Source organism: Zea mays, chromosome 8 (genome assembly GCF_902167145.1).
Source record: "Zea mays cultivar B73 chromosome 8, Zm-B73-REFERENCE-NAM-5.0, whole genome shotgun sequence".
NCBI classification, from domain to species: Eukaryota; Viridiplantae; Streptophyta; class Magnoliopsida; order Poales; family Poaceae; genus Zea; species Zea mays.
The window spans coordinates 181,570,707-181,596,694 of record NC_050103.1 but is presented as its reverse complement, the minus strand read 5'-3'; the positions used below and the strand labels follow the sequence as shown (position 1 = coordinate 181,596,694).

The window sequence follows — 25,988 nt, the reverse complement described above, 5'->3', positions numbered from 1 at the left end:
TAACGAGGGTTACATTTTGTACCCTGCCGGCTATCCTGAGAGCAAAATTAGAAAGATTCATTCTAGGAAGTCTCACTCTGGCCCTAATCATGCTTATATGTATAAGGGTGAGACATCTAGCTCTAGGCAACCAACCCATGCTAAGTTGCCTAAGAAGAAAATTCCTAATGCATCAAATGATCATGCCATTTCATTTAAAACTTTTGATGCATCTTATGTGCTTACTAGCAAATCCGGCAAAGTAGTTGCCAAATTTGTTGGGGGCAAACACAAGGATTCCAAGACTTGTGTTTGGGTACCCAAAGTTCTTGTATCTAATGCCAAAGGACCCAAAACAGTTTGGGTACCTAAAGTCAAGAACTAAATTTGTTTTGTAGGTTTATGCATCCGGGGGCTCAAGTTGGATACTCGACAGCGGGTGCACAAACCACATGACCGGGGAGAAAAGGATGTTCTCCTCATATGAGAAAAACAAAGATCCCCAACGAGCTATCACATTCGGGGATGGAAATCAAGGGTTGGTCAAAGGTTTGGGTAAAATTGCTATTTCACCTGACCATTCCATTTCCAATGTTTTTCTTGTTGATTCATTAGATTACAACTTGCTTTCTGTTTCCCAATTATGTCAAATGGGCTACAACTGTCTTTTTACTGATATAGGTGTCACTGTCTTTAGAAGAAGTGATGATTCAATAGCATTTAAGGGTCTGTTAGAGGGTCAGCTATACTTAGTGGATTTTAATAGAGCTGAACTCAACACATGCTTAATTGCTAAGACTAACATGGGTTGGCTCTGGCATCGCCGACTAGCCCATGTTGGGATGAAGAATCTTCACAAGCTTCTAAAGGGAGAGCACATTTTAGGATTAACAAATGTTCATTTTGAGAAAGACAGGATTTGTAGCGCATGCCAGGCGGGGAAGCAAGTTGGAGTCCATCACCCACACAAGAACATCATGACGACTGACAGGCCGCTTGAGCTACTCCACATGGATCTATTCGGCCCGATTGCTTACATAAGCATCGGCGGGAGTAAGTATTGTCTTGTTATTGTGGATGATTATTCTCGCTTCACTTGGGTATTCTTTTTACAGGAAAAATCTCAAACCCAAGAGACCTTAAAGGGATTCTTGAGACGAGCTCAAAATGAGTTCGGCTTAAGGATCAAGAAAATAAGAAGCGACAACGGGACGGAGTTCAAGAACTCTCAAATTGAAGGCTTCCTTGAGGAGGAGGGCATCAAGCATGAGTTCTCCTCTCCCTACACGCCACAACAAAATGGTGTAGTGGAGAGGAAGAATCGAACTCTATTGGACATGGCAAGAACCATGCTTGATGAGTACAAGACACCGGACCGGTTTTGGGCCGAAGCGGTCAACACCGCCTGCTACGCCATCAACCGGTTATATCTTCACCGAATCCTCAAGAAGACATCATATGAACTCCTAACCGGTAAAAAGCCCAACATTTCATATTTTAGAGTTTTTGGTAGCAAATGCTTCATTCTTATTAAAAGAGGTAGAAAATCTAAATTTGCTCCTAAAACTGTAGAAGGCTTTTTACTTGGTTATGACTCAAACACAAGGGCATATAGGGTCTTTAACAAGTCCACTGGACTAGTTGAAGTCTCTTGTGACGTTGTGTTTGATGAAACTAACGGCTCTCAAGTAGAGCAAGTTGATCTTGATGAGATAGGTGAAGAACAGGCTCCATGCATCGCGCTAAGGAACATGTCCATCGGGGATGTGTGTCCTAAGGAATCCGAAGAGCCTCCAAGTACACAAGATCAACCATCCTCCTCCATGCAAGCATCTCCACCAACTCAAAATGAGGATGAGGCTCAAAATGATGAAGAGCAAAATCAAGAAGACGAGCCACCTCAAGATGATAGCAATGATCAAGGGGGAGATACAAATGATCAAGAAAAGGAGGATGAGGAAGAACCAAGACCGCCACACCCAAGAGTCCACCAAGCAATCCAACGAGATCACCCCGTCGACACCATCCTCGGCGACATTCATAAGGGGGTAACTACTCGATCTCGGGTTGCTCATTTTTGTGAACATTACTCTTTTGTTTCCTCTATTGAGCCACACAGGGTAGAGGAAGCTCTCCAAGATTCGGATTGGGTGGTGGCGATGCAAGAGGAGCTCAACAATTTCACGAGGAATGAGGTCTGGCATTTAGTTCCACGTCCTAACCAAAATGTTGTAGGAACCAAATGGGTCTTCCGCAACAAGCAAGATGAGCATGGTGTGGTGACAAGGAACAAAGCTCGACTCGTAGCCAAAGGGTATTCACAAGTCGAAGGTTTGGATTTCGGTGAAACCTATGCACCCGTAGCTAGGCTTGAGTCAATTCGCATATTATTGGCCTATGCTACTTACCATGGCTTTAAGCTCTATCAAATGGACGTGAAAAGTGCCTTCCTAAATGGACCGATCAAGAAGAGGTCTATGTTGAGCAACCTCCCGGCTTTGAAGACAGTGAGTATCCTAATCATGTCTATAGGCTCTCTAAGGCGCTTTATGGGCTCAAGCAAGCCCCAAGAGCATGGTATGAATGCCTTAGAGATTTCCTTATTGCTAATGGCTTCAAAGTCGGCAAGGCCGATCCTACACTCTTTACTAAAACTCTTGAAAATGACTTGTTTGTATGCCAAATTTATGTTGATGATATTATATTTGGGTCTACTAACGAGTCTACATGTGAAGAGTTTAGTAGGATCATGACACAGAAATTCGAGATGTCGATGATGGGGGAGTTGAAATATTTTCTAGGATTCCAAGTCAAGCAACTCCAAGAGGGCACCTTCATTAGCCAAACGAAGTACACTCAAGACATTCTTGCTAAGTTTGGGATGAAGGATGCCAAGCCCATCAAGACACCCATGGGAACAAATGGGCATCTCGACCTCGACACGGGAGGTAAGTCCGTGGATCAAAAGGTATACCGGTCGATGATTGGTTCATTGCTTTATTTATGTGCATCTCGACCGGACATTATGCTTTCCGTTTGCATGTGTGCAAGATTTCAAGCCGACCCTAAGGAATCACACCTTACGGCCGTAAAACGAATCTTGAGATATTTGGCTTATACTCCTAAGTTTGGGCTTTGGTACCCTCGGGGATCCACTTTTGATTTGATTGGTTATTCTGATGCCGATTGGGCGGGGTGTAAGATCAATAGGAAGAGCACATCGGGGACTTGCCAGTTCTTGGGAAGATCCTTGGTGTCATGGGCTTCAAAGAAGCAAAATTCGGTCGCTCTTTCCACCGCCGAAGCTGAGTATATTGCCGCAGGTCACTGTTGCGCGCAATTGCTTTGGATGAGGCAAACCCTGCGGGACTACGGTTACAAATTAACCAAAGTCCCTTTGCTATGTGATAATGAGAGTGCAATCAAAATGGCCGACAATCCCGTCGAGCATAGCCGCACTAAGCACATAGCCATTCGGTATCATTTTCTTAGGGATCACCAACAAAAGGGGGATATCGAGATTTCTTACATTAATACTAAAGATCAATTAGCCGATATCTTTACCAAGCCACTTGATGAACAATCTTTTACCAGACTTAGGCATGAGCTCAATATTCTTGATTCTAGAAATTTCTTTTGCTAAGCTTGCACACATAGCTCATTTGAATACCTTTGATCATATCTCTTCTATATGCTATGACTAATGTGTTTTCAAGTCTATTTCAAACCAAGTCATAGGTATATTGAAAGGGAATTGGAGTCTTCGGCGAAGACAAAGGCTTCCACTCCGTAACTCATGCTTCGCCATCACTCCGAGCAACTCTCTATTCCTTGGGAGAAATGAGCATAAAAAAAAAGGACTCTATCCTTGGGGGAGAGAGTAAAAGCTCAAAAGCAAAAGGACCGGACCTCGTCTTTGGTATAATCTTAACTCATTTACTTATGACCAAAGGGGAGGAACTTACTTCGAGGGCTCTAATGATTCCGTTTTTGGCGATTCATGCCAAAAAGGGGGAGAAATGAGCCCAAAGCAAAAGGACCGCACCACCACCACCAAATTCAAAAACTTAGTGCTTTCCAAAAGTCTTTATCATTTGGTATCCTATTGTGTTCAAAAGGGGGAGAAAGTAGTATTTCAAAAATGGTATATCAAAACCCTCTTGAACACTAAGAGGTGGATCTCTTTTAGGGGGAGTTTTGTTTAGTCAAAGGAAAAGCATTTGAAATAGGGGGAGACAATTTCAAATCTTGAAAATGCTTTGCAAACTCTTATTCATGTACCTTTGACTATTTGCAAAAGATCTTTGAAATGGATTTACAAAAAGAATTTGCAAAAACAAAACATGTGGTGCAAACGTGGTCCAAAATGTTATATAAGAAAGAAACATTCCTTGCATATCTTGTAAGTAGTTATATTGGCTCAATTCCAAGTAACCTTTGCACTTACATTATGTAAACTAGTTCAATTATGCACTTCTATATTTGCTTTGGTTTGTGTTGGCATCAATCACCAAAAAGGGGGAGATTGAAAGGGAATTAGGCTTACACCTAGTTCCTAAATAATTTTGGTGGTTGAATTGCCCAACACAAATATTGGACTGACTAGTTTGCTCTAGTGTATAAGTTATACAGGTGCAAAAGGTTCACATCTAGCCAATAAAAAGACCAAGTGTTGGATTCAACAAAGGAGCAATAAGGCAACCGAGGGCACCTCTGGCTGGAGGCACCGGACTGTCCGGTGTGCACCGGACAGTGTCCGGTGCGCCCGTAGACTTCGTTTTCTACCCTTCGCCAGAGGACTTCGACTTCAACCCTTCGCCCTCGGGAATTCGCGGAGGCCGGCGCGCTATAATTCACCGGACTGTCCGGTGTGCACCGGACATGTCCGGTGCGCCAACGAACCGCGGCCTCCGGAACTCGTCATCCTCGGGTTTTCACGACAGCCGCTCCGCTATAATTCACCGGACTGTCCGGTGTGCACCGGACTGTCCGGTGTGCCAGCGGAGCAACGGCTCTCTGCGGCGCCAACGGCTCCCTGCGCAGCATTAAATGCGCGCGCAGCGCGCACAGACGTCAGGGTTGCCCATACCGGTGCACCGGACATCAAACAGTGCATGTCCGGTGTGCACCGGACACCTCGGCAGGCCCACAAGTCAGAAGCTTCAACGGTCAGAATCCAACGGCAATGGTGACGTGGCAGAGGCACCGGACTGTCCGGTGTGCACCGGACTGTCCGGTGCGCCATCGAACAGAGGCTGCCAGCAACGGTCACTTTTGGTGGTTGGGGCTATAAATACCCCAACCACCCCACCATTCATTGCATCCAAGTTTTCCACTTCTCAACTACTACAAGAGCTCTAGGCATTCAATTCTAGACACATTCAAAGAGATCAAATCCTCTCCAATTCCACACAAAACCCTAGTGACTAGAGAGAGTGATTTGCCGTGTTCATTTGAGCTCTTGCGCTTGGATTGCTTCTTTTCTTTCTCACTTGTTCTTGAGATCACAACTCCATTGTAATCAAGGCAAGAGGCACCAATTGTGTGGTGGCCCTTGCGGGGAAGTTTTGTTCCCGGCTTTGATTAGAGAAGAGAAGCTCACTCGGTCCGTGGGACCGTTTGAGAGAGGGAAGGGTTGAAAGAGACCCGGCCTTTGTGGCCTCCTCAACGGGGAGTAGGTTTGCAAGAACCGAACCTCGGTAAAACAAATCTCCGTGTCTCACTTGCTTATTCGCTTGGGATTTGTTTTGCGCCCTCTCTCGCGGACTCGTTTATATTTCTAACGCTAACCCGGCTTGTAGTTGTGTTTATATTTATAAATTTCAGTTTCGCCCTATTCACCCCCCCTCTAGGCGACTATCACTAACGTTGTGACTCAGCACAGACCATTCTAGAAAGTTAACAACATTCAAGTTACTCAGTGAGTAAACAAGAAGTTTTTGAGTCATAACAATACCCAAACCAGTGGGTAAAGCAAGTTTCAGCCCACAAGCAAAAGGTTAACAAAAGGGTAAAACAAGCATGCACAGGTGCTAGACAAGTATCCAGAAGTCCTGCAGGAACCGAATCTAAAACCATGCACACCCAAAAGTTAATGGGGCCAAAACCAGAGCCCAGACCACCCGCCCTCCACCCAGTGCTTATCTTGCTTATCTTCATCAGCTGAATCATCAGTCCTTTCATCATCCAAATCCTTCCTGCCTACCCTCTACTGACCAACAGATCCCGCAACCGATTTCTTCTTCTTCAAACGATGCTCAGAAAGGTTGTCCTCTGACAAGTCACAGAACCTGGAGCCCAGATTCCGAAGCACCTTGGAGGATAGTGGGGGGGCATCGAAGTTATGTTGGCACATGAGGCAGTTCCTTTTTGGGTAGGCCCCATGTCTGAACCCAGCACGTGATTCTTTCAAGCGCTTGCTTCTTCTGAGCTCTCACTCCACAATGATTGGTGCCGGCTCATCACAACTGTCTGAATCCTTGGAGATCCCAGGAAGGACATCCTCCAGAAGAGAATCATTCGGACATTCCTTAGGGACGACAAAAGGAAGGGACTTCAATCCCGGCTCCTGCAGAGCTGGGGGAATTTCTGACAACAGAAAGGACTTCGACCAATTAAAGGCATCAGGTTGAAGCAGATTCGAGAGGAAAAAAAGGTGCCCAGTTCTTAGGAATGTCCACCGAGTGGTCAGCTAACCCAGCAGGTGCAAAGTATCTGGCCCAGAGCCTGGAAAACTGGGCAGATCTTTTCCTCTCCTCAAACATCTGGAATACAGGGTCAGGTTGCCATTCCTGAGAGAGCATGAAATTCATCTCTAAATTCTGAAAGTGGTTATTGTTTGGATCCCCAACATGGGCCTGATGAGGCAGGTCATCAATATCAGGGATATGGTCCACTTGAAGCACCGGGCCATCAACCTCCTGAGGCCCATTGAATGGGGCAGCATTGGTAGCAATCCCATCCCCTGGCAGCACATGTCCATTCTCAACAATATGGCCATTCTGAAGAGGTGCAGACTGACCAGCACCAAAGGAGCTATCTGACGACAAGCCTGAGTGTTGGTTATTGAGTTGAAGTTCGTCCGGTTGAATGGGTTGCACATCTGGCAGGATGGGCTGAGGAATCTATTGATTGGGTTGGACGTTCTCAATCCACTGATCCCAATCCCCCTGGCCAAAGCCATCCTGCTGAGCCGGCAGCTCTCCACCCACAGGCTCCGGAGGGAAGTTTAGGTCAAGCCCAGCCGGAGGCATGGGCTGACCCAGCCCGAAGAAAACCAGGGGAAGCTGCTGGCCATCCTCCGGAGCTGGGGGAATGGGGTCTTCATCTTGAGCCTGCCTGCCAAGCATGTTTTGCTGAATAATTTCACACTGAACAGTCCAAGAGTCACCAGCGAAGCCCTCAGCCTCCGAAAAAACAATGAATTGGGGGACTTCCTCAAGGGAAGTGACACGAACACGAAGCAAAGTTCTAGAGACATTACTCCGATCCTCCTCCCAAAGAATCAACCTTCCAAACGACCCAATGGCAGCTTGCAAGTACTCAGAAGAACGGTAATCCAGCGGAAACCCCAGAAGCATAAGCCAACACTCGTGGTTGAAAAAAAGGGCCCGATGATTCCAGGCGTCATTATGACGAACCGCGGTGAAAGTAGCATCTAAATATTGCTGGGGGCCAAGCAGAACCAAATTGTCACGCTCCAAAACACTACGAAACTGCACTATCACCTGCCCCAAGTGAGAGCGCTGGATGGCTCTAACACCGACCCTACGATGCTCCACAAGGTACTCTCTGACCACATCACTGACCGCAGGGAACAAGACCTCGTGCTCAGGCAAAGGGTGAATATTGATAATCGCCCAGTCTTCATGCATTGGCGGTAATCTCTGCGAGACTGACCTGACCATGATCCCACGATGCTGGACCACCAAGGCGTTGAAGCCTGGTGGGAGGAACGATTCCGGGTCGACGCGCCGGTACACCATTGCCAGATTTTCTGAGGATCGCCGGTGAGCCGAGAGCAATGGAGCGGTTTGAGGTTTTGGTGAAGTGACACCCAGCGAGAGCTCCAAGGACGCTTCGGGCGCCTGTTCGTATATTTTTAATAAGACCGCCCTGGCGAATTCACCGAAGCAGGCAAAAGAGGGAGGGGCCTCGACCGTCAGGGACCCCAGGGTAGGGCGGAACCAGGATCCGAAGTCCGAGAAATGAGACGACCCTTCCAAAAGGCAATTACTTTCGAAGGAAGGGAACGAAGAGAGGGGAAATCCAAATTCTGATTTCTTAAGATTGCAAAACAATTCCAAATACCCCTTGACTTTACAATACTGGCAGAGAAACGCTGAGGAAACCGTACCAGACAAACCCGCCTTCCCAGGGATGGGGGGCCGAAAGGCCAGGCCCGGTCATGAAAGGCCCGTTGCGCAGAATGGGCCGCCAATGAAGCCTACGGATCCTGGGGAGACCAACAATTGAATTTGAAATTGAAAAAGGGCAATCATCACGCCCCTGACGACCGCGTCCAATCATGCTTCCTTTATGCCTAGAAAGACCCACCGAAGAAGAAAGCCTGCGATGAAGATCACGCATTGGGGTTCCCGAGGACGAAGCGGTGACAGGAAACCTTGAGCCCCGAGCTCCTGAGGAGGATCCCAATCTATTGAAGACAGAAATCCTCGGCGCATTCAAATTTCCAGAGTAGCGGGAAGGCAGTTTATGACGATGAATTGGGATAGCGTTCACACCAGTCAACGGCGGACGCCTAACAATATTAGCGAACAAAATTTTTTTCTTGCCCTTAACAAACCACCAGTTGGCATTCTCCTCTTGAAGGAATAATCTGAATTCATAGGTCCAATTTGGTCCACCAAAGTTCCACAGGTTGAAGAAAGCTTTGAATTCCAGACGAACAATGCATTTAGAATTGTAAATGTGAAACCCAACATCCTTGGAGGATACCGTGAAGCGGAATACCCGATCAACAAGCGGGAGAACATTGAATCCCCTGGCAAAACCACCCAAAGCAGCTTGAAGAAGGTGACCAACAGAAACCGGGTCAAGCTTGAAGATGCAGCGACCAAACGAGACAACCAGCCAAAAGGCCGACGGAGAATCCGGACTTCCAGAACACACAGGAGAGGAAAACCGGCGCCTAACATCAGCCTCAAATAACGGACCCGGCCGGAAGTCCAAACGTGACAAATCCATCACCCAAGACGAAGAATACCAAGCAGAGGGGAGGGAGCAAAGAAAACCAAGAGGAGGGGAAAGAAAAGGCACAAGGTGTCAATCGTTCAGTACCTCGGAGCGAAGCACGCACACAGCGAGACCGACAGAGCTGGGTGGGATTGGCGGCGGTGGAGAGCGCCGCGGGAGTTCGCCATCTCCGTATCCCGCGTTTGGGTCATCGTTTCTGAGAGCGACCTTGCCAAACACCTTTTGGTGGTATATAATACTACAGTTTTTGAGAATACTGCAGTATTCTTCCAAAACTTTGAAAAAACTTCACTCTCAAACACCCCCGAATATGCTGCCCCACATTTTGCTTTTGGTTTCTCTTAGCTTTCTTTTCAGTGGTTTCCACCTTTTAGAATCATTGAAAACCGTAAGAAAAATAAAGAATAGATGATCTAATTTAAGGTCAGAACGGAGCTATAGACAAAATTTATTATAAAAAAAATCACAACCGTCTAGTAATCATTCACGTGATATAGCATTGTACTCTGGGTTCTTCCTTCCGTTATTTGTCCACCAGCCAACCGTACCTGATTGTTCAGTTAACTCCACCAACAACATGTGCGTCGGCCGGAGTGAAGAATGGAGCATGGCCTCTGGTTCAGACAAGGCACTGACTAAACTCCATCTTCTCGCGTCGAACCAAACGGCCAGGACAGTGTAGTATGTTGTTGTTGTGGCTGACGGCGGCGCATACAGCATCTGCATTGCATCAGAGGATCGCCGCCGTCGGCGGTCCACCACCGGAGCAAAAGCAGGGACACCCAGCTTGCATTGCAACCACTCCCGTTGCAGCAGCACGGGTGTAGAAGCGAGCGACCAGCTTGTGGATTTGGTGGCTCTGCCGATGGTCATCGATCCAGATCAGCCGCCGGCCGATGATCATTAGCGTAATCAAAGCCGCCGGCCGGCCGCGTCATGCACCGACCTCTTGGAGATGAAGTCTGCAAGCAATTAGTGGAAAGCTAGTCGGTTGCCTTTTAAAAATCGCGTTGCATGGTTTGAAACCGATGGCTCCAACAATCCTCATCTAATAATCTTATATAAGTCACTAATTTTTGTAACTAATTATCTTATAAATGATACAAAATACCTTATAAGAGTCTCCTTCAATCTGATTTGTGATTAGTAATTAGAAGAAAGACCACTTAGCTAGCTAAAATTTAGTCCATTAACCAATAACCATTAGACGTGGACGTGGGGTGTTTGGAATCTCAGTTTTTTGGTGGCAAACTTGCATCAACTTGTATCTCAGATTCGTTTTAGTGGAGTGAGGTCAGATGGCGATTAAAATAGGTCACGAATGTCTTTTTACGAGATTGGTGAAAAAGTAGCCCACTTTAACACAGATTTGTGGACTAATTGTTAGTTCATGGCTGGGCTAACAATTAGCCCCCCAATTAGCTGATCTGTTTGGATTAAAATGGGCTAAAGTTTAGTGGACTAATAGTTAGCCCTTACGATCCAAACAGTCGTTGCAACCAACCCCGAAAAGGACCATTGATTGTATCAAGTCAAGAGATAAAAAGGCCCAGTCCGAATCTCCACGTCCACATCCACATCCACTCGGCTAGGCCCGCGTCATTTTTTCTTTCTTTCTTTCTTTCTTTATTTATATAATTGAATAAGTAAATAAAAAAACAGAGAGCCGAAAGCATCCGATACGGCGAACGCTGCCGGCTGCCCACCCCCACCCCCACCCCCACCGGCTGATCCCGCGAACGAAAACGTTCACCGCCCCCAAGCTGTTCCTGTTTGCGACACTCCCTGCTACCACTCAGCCGAGCCGAGTAGCCGACCGAATCGGCGTCTCCTCCCTCCGCAGCTCCGTTTCTCCGACGCGCTCAGCCGCCGGCTAACCATCTCAATTCTCACGACGTCACCGCCTAGTCGCCCTCACTGACGACGCGGCGCCATGCCTCCTCCCCAGGATGGGGTCGATGACTCCGCGGCGCGGGTCCCGCTCCTCCCGCCCCCTGCTCCGCGCCGCGCGGCCGTGAGGCTGCACCCGCTCCCGCTCCTCATCGCCGCGACACTGGCGGCCTCCTACCGCCTCCTCTTCCTCGCGCCCGCGCCATCCTACTACCAGTCCCTCCTCCTCTCCCTCGGTTCCAACGACACCGCCGCCGCCCACCTGCACGCGCTCACCATCCGCCCCCACCTAGCGGGCACGGGCGCCAACGCCCTCGCCGCCGCGCACGTCGCCGCCACGCTCTCCTCCCACTCCTTCCGGACCCGCCTCACGAGCTACTCCGTGCTCCTCTCCTACCCTGCGTACCGCTCTCTCTCACTCTCCGCGCCGGATCGCGACACTGTGCTCTTCGCTTTGAAGCAGGAAACCTACGCAGGCGACCCTTACGAGGCGGTCTCCGCCGAGGCCGTCCCCACCTTCCTCGCCTACGCGGCCTCCGGTTCGGTCTCCGCCGAGGCCGTCTACGCCAACTACGGCCGCGCAGAAGATTTCGCTTACCTCGCCGCCCGCGGCATCGACGTCACCGGGAAGGTCGCCGTCGCGCGCTACGGCGAAGTGTTCCGCGGCGACATCGTCAGGAACGCGCGGGATGCCGGCGCCGCCGCGGCGGTGATTTACTCCGACGCGAAGGACTACGCGGCCGGGAAGACCTTCCCGGACGGACCGTGGATGCCGCCGACAGGCGTGCAGGTGGGTAGCACGTTCAAGGGGGTGGGGGACCCCACAACGCCGATGTGGGCGTCGTCGGAGGGCTGCGAGCGCCTGACCATCGCGGAGGCGATGAGCTCCGATGACATGCCGGGGATACCGGCGCTGCCGGTGTCCTGGAAGGATGGGGAGACCATACTACAGCTCATCGGCGGCGATGTGGCGCCCGAGAATTGGCAAGGAGGCGATGGCGCGGCGGCCTATAGGTTTGGGCCTGGCCCGGCAGTGCTCAATCTGACCTACACAGTGAGTGGCTCTTTTTTGGGAAATTTGGATTCATACCATTAAAAGATCACCACTTTTGATCCATACCATTACTATCTCACTTACATGTGGGTCCACATGAGTCAATGACATATGGGGTCCATGGTATATATCTAAAGTTTGGATCTTTTAATGGTATAGATCCAATTGTTCCCTCTTTTTATGTGCAGGAGTTGACTTGGGACAGGGGAACTTGGAAAGGACAGAGAACATCTTATTTTCCTATTTGTTGTTTTCTTTGCATAGGGGAATGAGACGATGGTTACTATTCAGAATGTCATTTCGGTGATTGAAGGGGGAGAAGAACCTGAACGGTATGATCAAAATCCCCAATCACCTTACCCCCAATACCTCCTTCCAAACTCCAATTTAGGTAAGGGGCACTGTATCATCTACAGTACAAATCCGTCTGTGGGCTCAAGCATTCAGCCTGAATGCGATGGATGGAAATTTAACCTTCGTTAGGTGAATGTGACTAGCAAAATTGAAGTGTATGAGACACTTTTTTTCTTTGAACAGTGTGTATGGCACACTTTTTCATTGAAACGGTGTGCTCACACACACTAAAAGTATTTGTAATCATACTACAGAGGCAGAGTTATGGAACTTTGGGTGGCTAGTGATGAAACAGTCACCATGAACCACTTAGTGTTAAAGATATATCACAGATCTTGTATGGTATTTCGAACTACTTAGTCGCTTACAAATTGCAATCTCATTCTTTGAAAGTTTAAAAAAATCTGTACAAATTCTGTGCAATTATCATTCTAAAACATGCAGGTATGTAATCCTTGGAAATCACCGTGATGCATGGACATTTGGGGCAGTTGATCCGAACAGCGGGACAGCATCCTTGCTTGAGGTACGCTCTATGTTGGCGCCTAGTTTTGTATTCTAACTAAGATTTGTTAGACTTCTTGTTTATTATCTTCCATTTGATGTAGCTAGCTCAACGGTTGTCTGAGCTGCAAAAGAAGGGCTGGAGACCTCGACGGACCATCATCTTGTGCAACTGGGATGCCGAAGAGTATGGATTGGTCTCTCTCTCTCGACTCAATTGTTCACAACAATATCCTGTTTTTTTTAACAACAATTAACATGTCTTCTTGATACAATTTTCTTTGGGGAACATTGCAGACAGGATCCACTGAATGGGTCGAGGAGAACAGGGCAATGCTAACTTCAAGAACTGTTGCTTACCTAAATGTTGATTCTGCAGTGGCTGGTCATGGATTTTATGCATCTGCAACTCCTCAACTTGATGAATTGCTTAAAGAAGCTAGTAAGCAGGTATGTCAATATGAAGGAAATGTAGCAGAATTTTAGAGTTAACAAAAAGAATTTAACTTACCATGTGACCAGAAATTGTACAAGTGGCTTAATTGTATGGATCCTGTAGTTATGCAAAGGGTACAGTCCAAAAATCAGTACAATCAGAGGAACGAAATCCTCTTTTGATTTTGCATGTGCTGTTATTTCAAGTATAAATTATTGACTATTAGCAGTTTGGTTTGTGATGTATTTTTTTATACACAATTGCTGTTAGTATGAGCATCTGCTGACTATGACTAAAGTCAAATGGTGACTTCTCTTACCAGTCAACTATTCTGTCTCTAAACATTTTCTGTTTTCGTTATTGTTGAGGAAGGTCCAAAATCCGGACAATGGGACACAGAGTCTCTATGATTTGTGGATGTCTTCTAACAGTTCTCCTTTGGTAAGTAGTTAATGTTAGCTAAAACCCATTCCTTTTTCTTAACACAAGCTTGTCTTCCACTTCCAGTATTTCAAGTGGTTAGCATGTAAAGGGAATCGTAGACCTAGTTTTATTTTGTCTTTGTTCCAAGTTCAGGCTGTGTTGCTTTTGCTGCATTAGATGCAAGTTTAAGATTTGTTATGTATTAATGAGGGTTCTATTGACAAACGTATGCATTAAGATTGGAAGATTAGGAGGGGGAAGTTCGGATTATTCTGCATTTGTTCAACACATTGGTATTCCATCAGTGGACATGGCGATTGGGTCAGGTTTGTTCTACTTTTTTGTGTATATATACTTGCTTTCATAACAACCTTCCTTGAAATGATATGCTATACTGTTGTTTAAATTCGTCTTTAAATTTTATTTTTAGATTAATAAAATAAAATACTGTTTTTACTAGATGTCTTCCCTTCATAATATTCTTAAGCACAGCCAATTCATAGAGAAATGATGCAAAAGTGGGAATCCTATTGATTTTTTTTTTTCCATGTATTTTGTGCTGTTTGTTTGCAGACTATCCGGTCTATCATAGCTTGTATGATGACTTCATATGGATGGAAAAGTTTGGAGATCCCTTGTTCCAGAGGCATGTTGCAGGTATGTTTACACTAACTTACATATTATGACTTGGCTTGCACCTTTGTCACCAATTTGTCTGATCCTTGCCTTGGGGCTACATCTTACATGCTATATTTCATTTCATGCTTTGTCAGCTGCCGAAAGGAGAAATGTAATACATTTTAAACCATTTTTTTATTTTGAGGAGACTTAATCTTTTTTTTACTTCTGCATGCAGTTTTCTCTACAACACTAATTTTAGGTCAGACTATAATGTACATATTGTTTGCTTATTAGAGCTCTATCGTACACCCACAGTATGTAAAAAAAAGCTTCATTGTCTTTGTAGAATGAAACATGCATATAAAATTGTTGGGGTGAAATTTCCTATGTGATCCTTGTACTTTGGTGGAGTTGATCAGTGAAAGTGGATTATGCTAAATTGTGCTGGATACATGGACAGTTCATCGGGGACATCTAAAATTAACTTTATGTTTCCTTTTTAGCTGCAAGCATGTGGGGGCTTGTTGCTCTTAGGCTCTCAGATGAGGAGATCCTACCCTTCAACTACAGCAATTATGCCACAGAGCTTGAGGTAACTTATCCTTCGGAGCTCCCAAACAAATTGTAGATCCACCTGTTTTTCAGAATTGCTCGTTTTCTATTTTTCAGTAAGTCCAAAATTTGAGAATCGTGACAGTTGGTCCTTGTTATCAGAATGGAGCATTGGGCATAAGTGAAAGAGTACAGGGAATGCCTGTCAGCTTATCACCCCTGCACAAGTCAATCAAAGAGTTCAGAAAGGCAGTTGCAAAAGTGGATTCTGAATTGAAGGTATCTATTCTCCTGATTGCTGCATGTTGTTGCCTGATCCATGCTTTCAACTTTGTTTAACCTTTTTACCTTTTTTCTTGTTAGGCTCTACAGACATGGAAAATTTGGTCCCCATGGAGAAACAACCCCTTAAAGGTCAGAGACATCAATGATCGGTTGATGATGACCGAACGGGCATTCACAGACCGGGAAGGACTGTCTGGACGGCCATGGTACAAACACCTGGTACGTTTCTTCGGTGGGTTCTGAGAAAATCCTGTCATCATCTTATGTTACCGCCGAACTCACGGAAACGAAATCATACAGATTTACGCACCTTCGCTGCACAACGATTACGGGGCTGAAGTGTATCCAGGCATTGGTGACGCCATTGAGAGGGTGAAGAAAACAAATACTTCTGAATCCTTGCAATCTATACAACATGAGATTTACAGGGTCTCTCGAGTCATAAACCAGGCAGCGCTTGTTTTAAGTGGAGGGCTCACGTGAATGCAGTAGCTGGACTGATACAGTATTGCATAGTATGGTGATATTAAGGGGAAAAATAAATTTCACTGGCAGTCATTACATTTGTGCCGAGTTCTTATTTTGATTCTGGTACCTATAAATTGCATATTACTCTTTCCAAACTTATCCGGTTCCTATTTTAAATCGTATTCTCAAAATTTGTCATGGGTTCTTATTTCAAATTTCAATAAACACTCGGCTCCATAAACTTATTGTTATAGTATCCCGGTCAATATCCCATCTCCCTGCACTACGGTCTACGTTGTCCTCGCCATACCCTGGTGCACGCGCACGCCTGTGCGTTTTCTCCACGCTGCACGGCTGCACCGTGCTTTGCCCGGACACCTCTTGCGCGGCGTCGCTGGCACGATGTTGTTGTTAAAGATCCTTTTATACAGGAGACAGATATAGGAAGAAATTATATTCTCATTCATCTATTATGTTCACTGACGGTAGTGTCCTCCTCTATATATAATACAAAGTTAGGTTTTCGTCTAGACGGGCCACATGGGCCTTCGGGGCCTAAACTGGTTTCTTAACATTCCCCCTCGACCCTCGCTGCGAGATACACATGTCTCAAAACTCCACAAAAAACTATTGGGAAAAATTTAGAGAAAGAATACATGGCTCACGCTTGCTGTGTTGCATGATTTGTCTCATTAAAAACCTTACGTGAGAGACTTATATTGAAAACTCACTTAAGGGAAAAAGAGTGCAAATCACCATTTTCTTCATTTAATCTTAAGGTTATAATTTGATACTTGAACTTCATGCTCAAGATTCAATTAGGAGTATGCAAATTTCTCCCCTTTAGAACCACACTTTTAAGTCTTCTATAATTGCTTCAAGTCCATCCTTTCAATGATGGATGCAATGCTTAAATAGAGATCTACAAGATCCTCTTGTGACTTATTATGCAAAATTCTAACGTGGTTCATCATATGCCTTCTTGATCATATATTAATGGGATTTTCATACATAGCACATATCCTAGTATTACCTGTGCAACACAAGCTTCTTTATTTCAAAAATTGGTAGTGGGGTTTCCTTAATCCACATTGCTTTTATTGTGGAATGTTCCTTATTCAAAGTATACATCTTCACAAAATCTTTATGCTAGACTTTGGTTCCTATATGAGTTTGTCATTGTTGACACAAAGGTCTACTTTCTGACTTTAATTCAATTCTGATTTGCCACAAAGGGAATTCATATTCACATCTAGATTCATGTCTTGATCTTCAATTTAAAATTTCTCTGCTCTTTGGATGTATTAGAGGACATTCATGATCCATACACAAGGTATTTGCTTATACTTAGTGCCATTACCGATCCAACACAATGACACATATAGTGTCTACCTTTCGTGTTATCTTCATGGTGTATCGACATGATTTTTTCTCCCTCTCATCCTTAGGTTCTTATAGGTCTAGGTTCTTCACAAATAATTGGCCAATTAATAGCATTTTCATAATACACATTTTTATATTGAACCCCTTTCAACATGATAAGGTATATATTTCAAATATTCACTTAAGCATGCCTCAAGCTATATGGCTAAGCTGTGGTTTGCTCATACTTCAAGTATGGTTGCTTCTGTTCATCATTCTTTCAATACTTGCAGTAATTTTTCAAAGTTACACTATGCATTAATTCTATTTGCCTTTCCTAGGTTATGGGCAACCGTGGTGCAACACGACAAAGATGCATATGCAACACGACTGGGTGAGAATGGCATGAAGCGAGGGAAGGGGTGAACCTTATATGCTATTTGATTCACATATTTGTAACATAACAGGTAACTGGTAACGTTAAACTATATTTGTTTAAGTCCAATGTAATAAAGTAACACACTAAAAATTGATATCGATATATTCAAACTTTGTTACTGCTGGTACTCGAGCGTGAATCATAATTGTTGTCATTTACGTTGCATTTCGTGAACCAAACAACACCTTAATGTGAGTTTATAACGCAATTCACAAATATCAGGACATGTATGACAAGTTGACAACTCAAAACAAGGACAGAATTAGTAACTTAAAATAAGTCTACAGCGCCGAGCATGCAATTTAAATACTAACTCAGAATAAGTTTAGAAAGGTAAATATGTTATTTAAAAATATAGGGACCCGAGATAAGAATTTAGGACAAGCTCAATGATCGCCCAAAAAATCCAAGAAAAAACTCTAAAGTTAAACTTCTCAGAAAATTGTAAAAATATTTATATATAATAATTTAGCTAAGAAAAGGTCTTTGTAAAATTTAGATATTGCTTTATTACTATTGCGACTGTTTAAAAAATAAATATAAAATTAATAATAGTAATTATAAGAAAAAATACTTAACTTTCTTAATAAAATCAATAAAATTTCAGTAGTTTAGTAATATTGTTATTTAGCTCTAGTAAAAAATAATCTTAAAGATAAAAAATAAATTAGAGACAAAAATATTAAAATATTTTTATATAGTTTTTTAATAAAATAAGCTATTACTTCTAAAATTACAGAAAATTAGAGTAAATACAGTATCTAATTATCTATTGTAAAATTATATAAAGTTTAGTCGCTAGTAGAAGACAGAATTAAAAAAAGACAAAATTGATACTATTTATTAATGTCACATTAAAATTGTTTAGAGGGTTATCTATCTGATTTTGTAAAAGTTTTAAACAGCCAGTTTTGAAAAATCAGAGGGCAAGACATTCTAGAGCCGGCCTACCGCGGGGTACGTGGCGACACCTCTCCTGCAACGTGTCCGGCGCGGACGACAGGCATCGCCGTCGCCGTCACCCAATGGCCTCGGTGTCCGTCGTGCTGCTACAGCGCTCCTCCTCGCGCGTCCGAGGATATATACGGCTCCAGCGCATCGCCAGCTCTTCAGTTACGTTGGTTTTGGAGGGCGAGGGGCATTGGTGGTGGAGCAACAGCCGCGGCCGCGACGAGAGGTTTGGCGCAAGAACGGTGCACCATATGGCGGGATCAGTAGAGGGGGAAAACGGCGGCGTGCCGGTGGGTGGTCAAGTTGCGATGGCGCCGGGCGTGGTGACCGGCGGTGTGGAGGATGCCTATGGCGAGGACCGCGCGACCGAGGACCAGACTGTCACACCGTGGGCCGTCTGCATCGCAAGGTATGCGGGTTTCATTCTGCTGCTCAGGTATCCTCTGATTCTACTGTAAATATTAAGATGACCACGTATCGGATGAACTCTGAAGTTGAGATTCCTTTCGATGTACCTGTCCATTTCATCATGTGTCACATTCATATACGAAAATCGTGGAGTAATCTAGTCATGAACTTGGACGAAACTCAACTGGTGTTGTTCTGATGTATGCATGACTTCAAGACTGTGATGTTTTGTCATTACCGGGATTTCAGTGGTCACTCCCTGCTGAGGGATCCAAGGCACAACAAAGGGCTCTCTTTCACGGAGAAAGAGCGGGACACGCACTACCTGCGAGGATTATTGCCTCCGGTAGTGCTATCTCAGGACCTCCAGGTCTGGTACTTCTACTTTCTTACCTGCCTTTCTCTCGTTGGCAGTTGATGATTTCACTCACTGAAGCGTGTCATCTTCTACAGGAGAAGAGGATGTTGCAGAATGTTAGGCAGTTCCAGGTCCCGTTGCAGCGCTACACTGCGCTAATGGACCTTCAGGTAAGCCCATCAGACTTATCCAAGAGAAAATTTGTGTTCACAAAGTTGCAGCTAGCCAAATTATATTTTCAGTCTCTAGTGCTTTTGTTTTGTTGAACGATGCATTTGTTTTCCAGGAGAGAAATGAGAGGCTATTTTACAAGCTCTTGATTGACAATGTCGAAGAACTGCTTCCTGTTGTGTATACACCAACAGTGGGGGAAGCTTGCCAGAAGTATGGGTCGATCTTCAGACGACCGCAGGGTTTATACATCAGCCTCAAGGAGAAGTGTGTAGTCCCTCCACCTCTCCTCACAGTAATTGCTTATATCTGCTGAGAGCCTTAAAGGATTAAGGGTGCTTATGATGTGCTTTAATGCTAGGGGAAGGATCTTGGAGGTACTGAGGAACTGGACAGAGAAGAGTATTCAGGTTATTGTGGTCACTGATGGTGAGCGCATTTTAGGCCTGGGAGATCTTGGTTGCCAGGTTAGTTTATTGTCCAGCCATTTTTGCTCTGTCAGGAATCATTTGTGCATCTGAATTTTTGGCTAAGTGTAGAGTTTGTTGCTTATAATGTTCTCTGTGTGAAATGTGCATAGGGCATGGGAATTCCTGTGGGGAAGCTTGCACTGTATACTGCTCTTGGAGGTGTACGGCCATCCGCTGTGAGCTTTAACATGTGAATATACAGTTTTAAATTAGTCTATGTGAGCATACAGTTTTTTATTAGCAGTCTCATGATGTAATATTCTCCTCCATGTTGATTCATAGTGCTTACCTATTACCATTGATGTGGGAACAAATAATGAAGACCTACTGAAGGATGAATTCTACATTGGCTTAAAGCAAAGAAGAGCAACTGGCCAGGTTCCATGCTACTTGTATTGGCTATGCTCGTTCAATTATCATGATTCATGTTAACCTTTTTGATTGTGGATTCCAATTGCTTATATCCATTTTCTGAATCAGGAATACTCTGAATTTCTGGATGAGTTTATGGCCGCAGTTAGGCAGAACTATGGACAAAAAGTTCTTGTCCAGGTATGGAAAATAATTGAAAATAAACTATTTGTTTCCTAACGAACTGTAGCAGACCACTTTCTAAAATTTGTTTGGCCTCACAGTTTGAGGACTTTGCAAACCACAATGCATTTACACTTCTTGAGAAGTACAGGACAAACCATCTTGTATTTAATGATGATATCCAGGTAATCAAATCAGATGCTAGTTAGTTTATCTTGCTTTTCTTAAAAGCCAATGAATTTTATTCCAGACAGCAGTACTAACTCTGAAGCCATGATATTTACAGGGCACGGCTGCTGTAGTTCTTGCAGGGATTATTGCTGCTCTGAAGTCTGTTGGTGGGACTCTAGCTGATCATACATTCTTGTTCTTCGGTGCAGGAGAGGTGATTGGCCCTTTTTTGGAAATTGTAAAGTGTAAATGCTATTGGTCACTATTAATTACTGCATATACCAATACTGCATCGCATTTGCTTACTTGCTTTCACATTCCCATGAATCTTGTAATCAGATGAAGATAGTAGGGACACTATCAGTTCCACTAGGTTCTTTTCAGTATATACATGCCCTTCAGTGTCTTGGGGATAGGATTGTATTGGAAATCCTCTTGTACTTGCTGCTGGCTTATGTTCCTATAGAATGGTTTGGTTGTCCTGACTCCTGAGACTGGCAATACTTTGGCAAACATAAGTACATAATTGGTAAAGCTAGTATTAACTATGGTTTATCATAAACACAGATGTATGTCTTCCGAGTTCAATGAGGACTGCTATTTAAAGATTCGTCTGTTTGTCTTGCAGGCTGGTACGGGCATTGCTGAACTAGTTGCTCTCGAGATATCCAGACAGGTAGTTACTTCTCAAGTTTGGCTTAACTGGAGGAATTTGCTGGTGACCATAGTGAATTGGTGATGTTCTTTCAGGCAAATGTTTCAGTAGAAGAGGCTCGCAAAAAGATCTGGCTGGTTGATTCAAAGGTTAGCAAGTTATTTTTATTTTTGCGAACACATTGTGAAGTCTCACTGAGTCACTAGGTCAAGGCTGGCCCTGGCTTATCCCTTGACTAGACCAGACCCCACTTATGTCGGAGGCTTCGGTATTGGGTCTGTCCTTTTGATTGTAAAGAAGTCTGTTAACGTTGCAGGGACTAATTGTGGCCTCACGTGAAGAGACTCTCCAGCCATTTAAGAAGCGATATGCACATGAGCATGAACCTGTCAAAGATCTTTTAGGTGCTGTTAAGGTGAAATGCTAAAAGCCAAAAGGGATACAAATAGGTTTCCATTGTGGATTTTCATGGTTCATATGCCGCCGTTTCCCAACTTTTCAGGCTATCAGACCAACTGCACTCATAGGATCAGCTGGTGTAGGTCAAAGTTTCACTAAAGAGGTGATTGAGGTTATGTCTTCGATTAATGAGGTGACACTTGACATCACTTCCTTGTATGGATAGTTTGTTTTGTATCATTTCATCAAGTATCTACTCCAATGAAATGCAGAGACCCATTGTCCTTGCTCTATCGAACCCGACGTCACAGTCTGAATGTACTGCTGAACAAGCATATACATGGAGTCAGGTAGCAGCTTTTCATGCATAGTGTTTCATTCATCTTCCCATATGCCAAATTATTTCGGATGCTGCAATCTGAAGGATACATATGAAACCAGGGGCGTGCCATATTTGGCAGTGGAAGCCCATTTGATCCGGTGAAATATAATGACAAGCTGTTTGTGCCTGCCCAGGTATGAAAAAAATGGGGATTCTGCACACAAAGTCCTTAATTTTATTGACAGTAATAGTTTCAACTACTTGTTGTAACTATAAACAGGCAAACAATGCATACATTTTCCCTGGGTTTGGTCTAGGGGTGGTGATCTCAGGAGCCGTCCGGGTGTCAGACGATATGGTTCTTGCTGCTGGTAAACACAATCTGCAAGATTTCAGGAAGGAGGATCATTCATTTCTGTTCGACAGCTGTCACTGATTGATTCTGCGTCTATTTGTTTGCGGATTGGACAGCTGAAGCACTAGCGGAACAGGTAACCCCGGAGCATATTGAGAAAGGCCTGATCTACCCGCCCTTCTCCATCATCAGGAAGATTTCAGCTAACATAGCTGCCCATGTCGCCGCAAAAGCTTATGATCTCGGTATTTTTTATTTTTTATTTTTTTGGGGGTACATTTTTACTAGAAATCTTATGTAAGTTAGTACATTTTTTGGTGCAGGAATGGCTACCCAGCTCCCTCGGCCAAAAGACCTGGTGAAGTACGCTGAGAGCTGCATGTACAGCCCCGTCTACCGATCGTACAGGTGATGTGAGCGGACAGTGCTGGATGCACCTGAGGATATATATGCATACCTGCTATGCTTGTTGTTCATGTCGTCACTGTGACGAGTCCGCTGCTGATACTGCACGTGCGTACTCTATGTATGTAGCTGTGTAATAAAGTTCAGGGGATGTAAATTGACACTCCTACCAAGTATGCTGATGTATGTTCTCATGCGTGTCGGGGTTTCTTATACATGGTTTGTGTTAGATTTAGTATGAAGATGACCTCTATTTTATTTGATACAAATCGAATAAATTGTAGGTTTATATTAAGGCCATGTTCGTTTTTCTTCTAGGATTATTATTATAATCCAGTTTCTTAGGGCTTCTTCGGTTATTACTATATGACATGGATTGAATTATTCCTATATCACATGAGGGATTAGAAAAAAATAATAGAGATTTAGAAAAAAAACAATAGAGATTTTCATAATCTAGGTATATCACATGATGGATTGAATGGGATTAGAAAAAAATAGTAGAGATTTAGAAAAAAAAATAATAGAGATTTTCATAATCTAAGTATGGATTATCATAATCTAGGTATGGATTAGAAAAAATAAGGACTTTCTGGATTATTATAATCTAGGTATGGATTATCATAATATAGGTATCTAGGTTGTATAATCCATCTAATAATGTATATTGTTTGTTTCTCTTTAACTTATTTAAGTTGGAACTGTCGAGGTCATTGGGGTGGTTCAGGAGTTGGGATGGCAGCGGTCGAGTTGTATTCAGGTATAATAATACGATGTGGCACTCTTCTTACACCCTTCGGCAGCGGATATTGCTATAACTCTAGATATTTTACATCTATTTGGGGAAGCTTCAGGTCTCCGCAACAACGAACAAAAGTCTAATGTTTATCCCATTCAGTGTGGGGGTGTGGAGCTGGAAATGGTTCAGGATCTTCTCCCTTGTGGCATCTTGACCTTTCCGTGTAAATACCTGGGGCTGCCTCTGTCCCTGAAAAATCTCACCAAGGTTCAGGTGCAGCCTATTGTGGATAGAATTGCTGATCAGCTGCCAGGCTGGAAAGCAGATTTGATGACAAGAGCAGGCCGTAAAGTGCAAGTTCAGCATGTGCTTACCGGAATGCTTATTTATCTTGCTATGGCAGTAAATATTCCCTCTTGGGCTATTAAGGCCATTGATAAAATTAGAAGAAGTTTCCTTTGGAGAGGGCGCAAGGAGGCCAGAGGTGGTCACTGCCTGGTGGCCTGGGGCAGAGTCTGTAGACCCCTACAGCTGGGCGGTCTTGGCATTTCTAGTCTTAAAGAACTTATCTGGGCCCTGCGCATGAGATGGCTTTGGCTCCAAAAGACTGAACCTATCCGACCTTGGTGCTGCCTTCCTATCAAGGTTCCTGATAAAGCAAGGGCTTTCTTCTCGATGGTGTTGACTTCAAAGGTTGGTAATGGGGCTAATACTTTGTTCTGGACTGATAAATGGATTCATGGGCAGAAAATTGCAGATTTGGTTCCTAGATTATTTGATATCATTCCGAAAAAAATCACTAACAGAAGGACGGTTCAGGAAGCATTGACAGATAGAAGATGGATTGCTGATATCACAGGATCACTCTCGGTGGGAGTATTATTGGATTATCTTCATCTTTGGAATTTAATTTCAGATTTTGAGCTGCTGCCAGATATAGAAGATAAACATACTTTTAGTATTGCTGCAAATGGGACTTATTCTGCTAAGGCTGCATATGATGGGTTGTTCATCGGGGCTGTGCAATTCGGTCACTATGAAAGAGTTTGGAAAACTTGGGCCCCCTCTAAATGCCACTTCTTCCTCTGGTTATCGGTGCTAAATAAATGCTGGACAGCAGATAGGTTGGCAAAGAGAGGACTTGATCATCCGGAGAGGTGTCCGCTTTGTGACCAGGAGTCTGAATCTTTGGATCATATTTTGGTTTCTTGTGTTTTTGCAAGAGAATTCTGGTTCCGGCTGATGTGCATTTTCAGACTACAAAATCTGGCTCCTACACCTAGTACGGTGTCTTTTACGAGTTGGTGGGAGATGATAGACAATGGCTCTGGAGATATGATTATGAAGGGTGTCAACTCCCTTATTGCCTTGGGAGCCTGGATTATTTGGAATCATCGGAACCGAATTGTCTTTGATGGAATCTCCCCTAGTGTTTCTGCAGCTCTTTGTCAGGCAAGGGAGGAACAACAGTTGTGGGAAATGGCAGGAGCTAAGGGCCTCTCCTTTCTTGCCGCAACCATCAGGGGCACCTAGCTCTGGTTTTGTTTTTCAGGATCTGTTTTGCTCTTGTTTTTGTTTTTGTTTTGTTTTTTTCTCTTCTTTTTTCTTTGGTTTTTTATCCCCTCCGGGGAGGTCTTTTGTACTATGGTCTATTTTGGACCCTCTTTTTCCCTACTTAATATAATGATGCGCAGTTCTCCTGCGCTTTCGAGAAAAAAAATAATACGAGATCCGATATTGCATTTGAGGCTTCTACGAATATTCATACCCACTAAGTTAATACCCACTAAGTTAATCAGGCGAGGAATTGTATCGTGTCCACCGGGTACCCGTCGGGTATTGGGTACCTGAGGAATTGTATCCGTGTCCACCGGGTACCTGCCGGGTATTAGGTACCTGGTGGATATGTTATCGTAGACTAAATAATACTATGAAAAACTGATAAGCAACATCACATTTCATGACAATTGATGAGCAACATCATCGATTCAGTTCACATGACTACCTGACTGGGCGCAGAGCTAGTGGGTAGATGGGCCTTATTTTTTGAATACTGTCCATATAAAGCTTTGAATTGGTATCTTGGTATTTACTGGATACCCACAGATAAAATATAGTATTTGTACCCTACCCGGTATATTTCGGATACCCGATCCAACAATACCCGTGAGTAAGTTTTAATACCCATATCTATGTCCATCAGGTACGAAACCCGCGGGTATCCATACCCACGGGTTTGACTGCCATCCCTATTCAGAAGTGTGAGGCATACCCACGGGTCTGACTGCCATCCCTATTCAGGAGTGTGAGGCCGACTAAATTCTTAAGGTGTTAGATCGTCTACAACATCTTCCCTATCATGTCGGTATTTTGGGTCCGACCGCACACCTGGGGTTGCCCCTCAAGGTGTTTTAGGAGTAGGACGGTGTCGCCGACTGTAGCTGAATGGTTCGTGCCAGATGCACGA

General features: G+C 44.3%; 2 protein-coding genes across 2 annotated transcripts; both read left to right on the top strand.

Moving 5' to 3' along the window:
* The first annotated feature begins 10,989 nt into the window (after window positions 1-10,989).
* Window positions 10,990-15,956, top strand: LOC100280068 (uncharacterized). Its single transcript, NM_001366116.1, has 12 exons — window positions 10,990-12,139; window positions 12,404-12,471; window positions 12,938-13,019; window positions 13,102-13,194; window positions 13,295-13,447; window positions 13,806-13,874; window positions 14,095-14,182; window positions 14,430-14,513; window positions 14,981-15,069; window positions 15,192-15,308; window positions 15,393-15,533; window positions 15,615-15,956. The coding sequence occupies exons 1-12, from the start codon at window positions 11,129-11,131 to the stop codon at window positions 15,795-15,797; spliced, it is 2,178 nt and encodes a 725-aa protein (NP_001353045.1). The 5' UTR covers window positions 10,990-11,128; the 3' UTR covers window positions 15,798-15,956.
* Window positions 15,957-18,608: 2,652 nt separating this feature from the next.
* Window positions 18,609-22,789, top strand: LOC542209 (NADP malic enzyme 4). The gene is given in 19 exon segments (NM_001111822.1): window positions 18,609-18,943; window positions 19,192-19,312; window positions 19,396-19,470; window positions 19,587-19,738; window positions 19,833-19,938; window positions 20,052-20,117; window positions 20,224-20,319; window positions 20,422-20,493; window positions 20,577-20,660; window positions 20,762-20,860; window positions 21,275-21,322; window positions 21,397-21,450; window positions 21,618-21,716; window positions 21,804-21,893; window positions 21,973-22,050; window positions 22,142-22,216; window positions 22,303-22,393; window positions 22,494-22,622; window positions 22,701-22,789. Coding segments are annotated over 19 exon segments (1,959 nt in total).
* The last annotated feature ends 3,199 nt before the right edge of the window (window positions 22,790-25,988 follow it).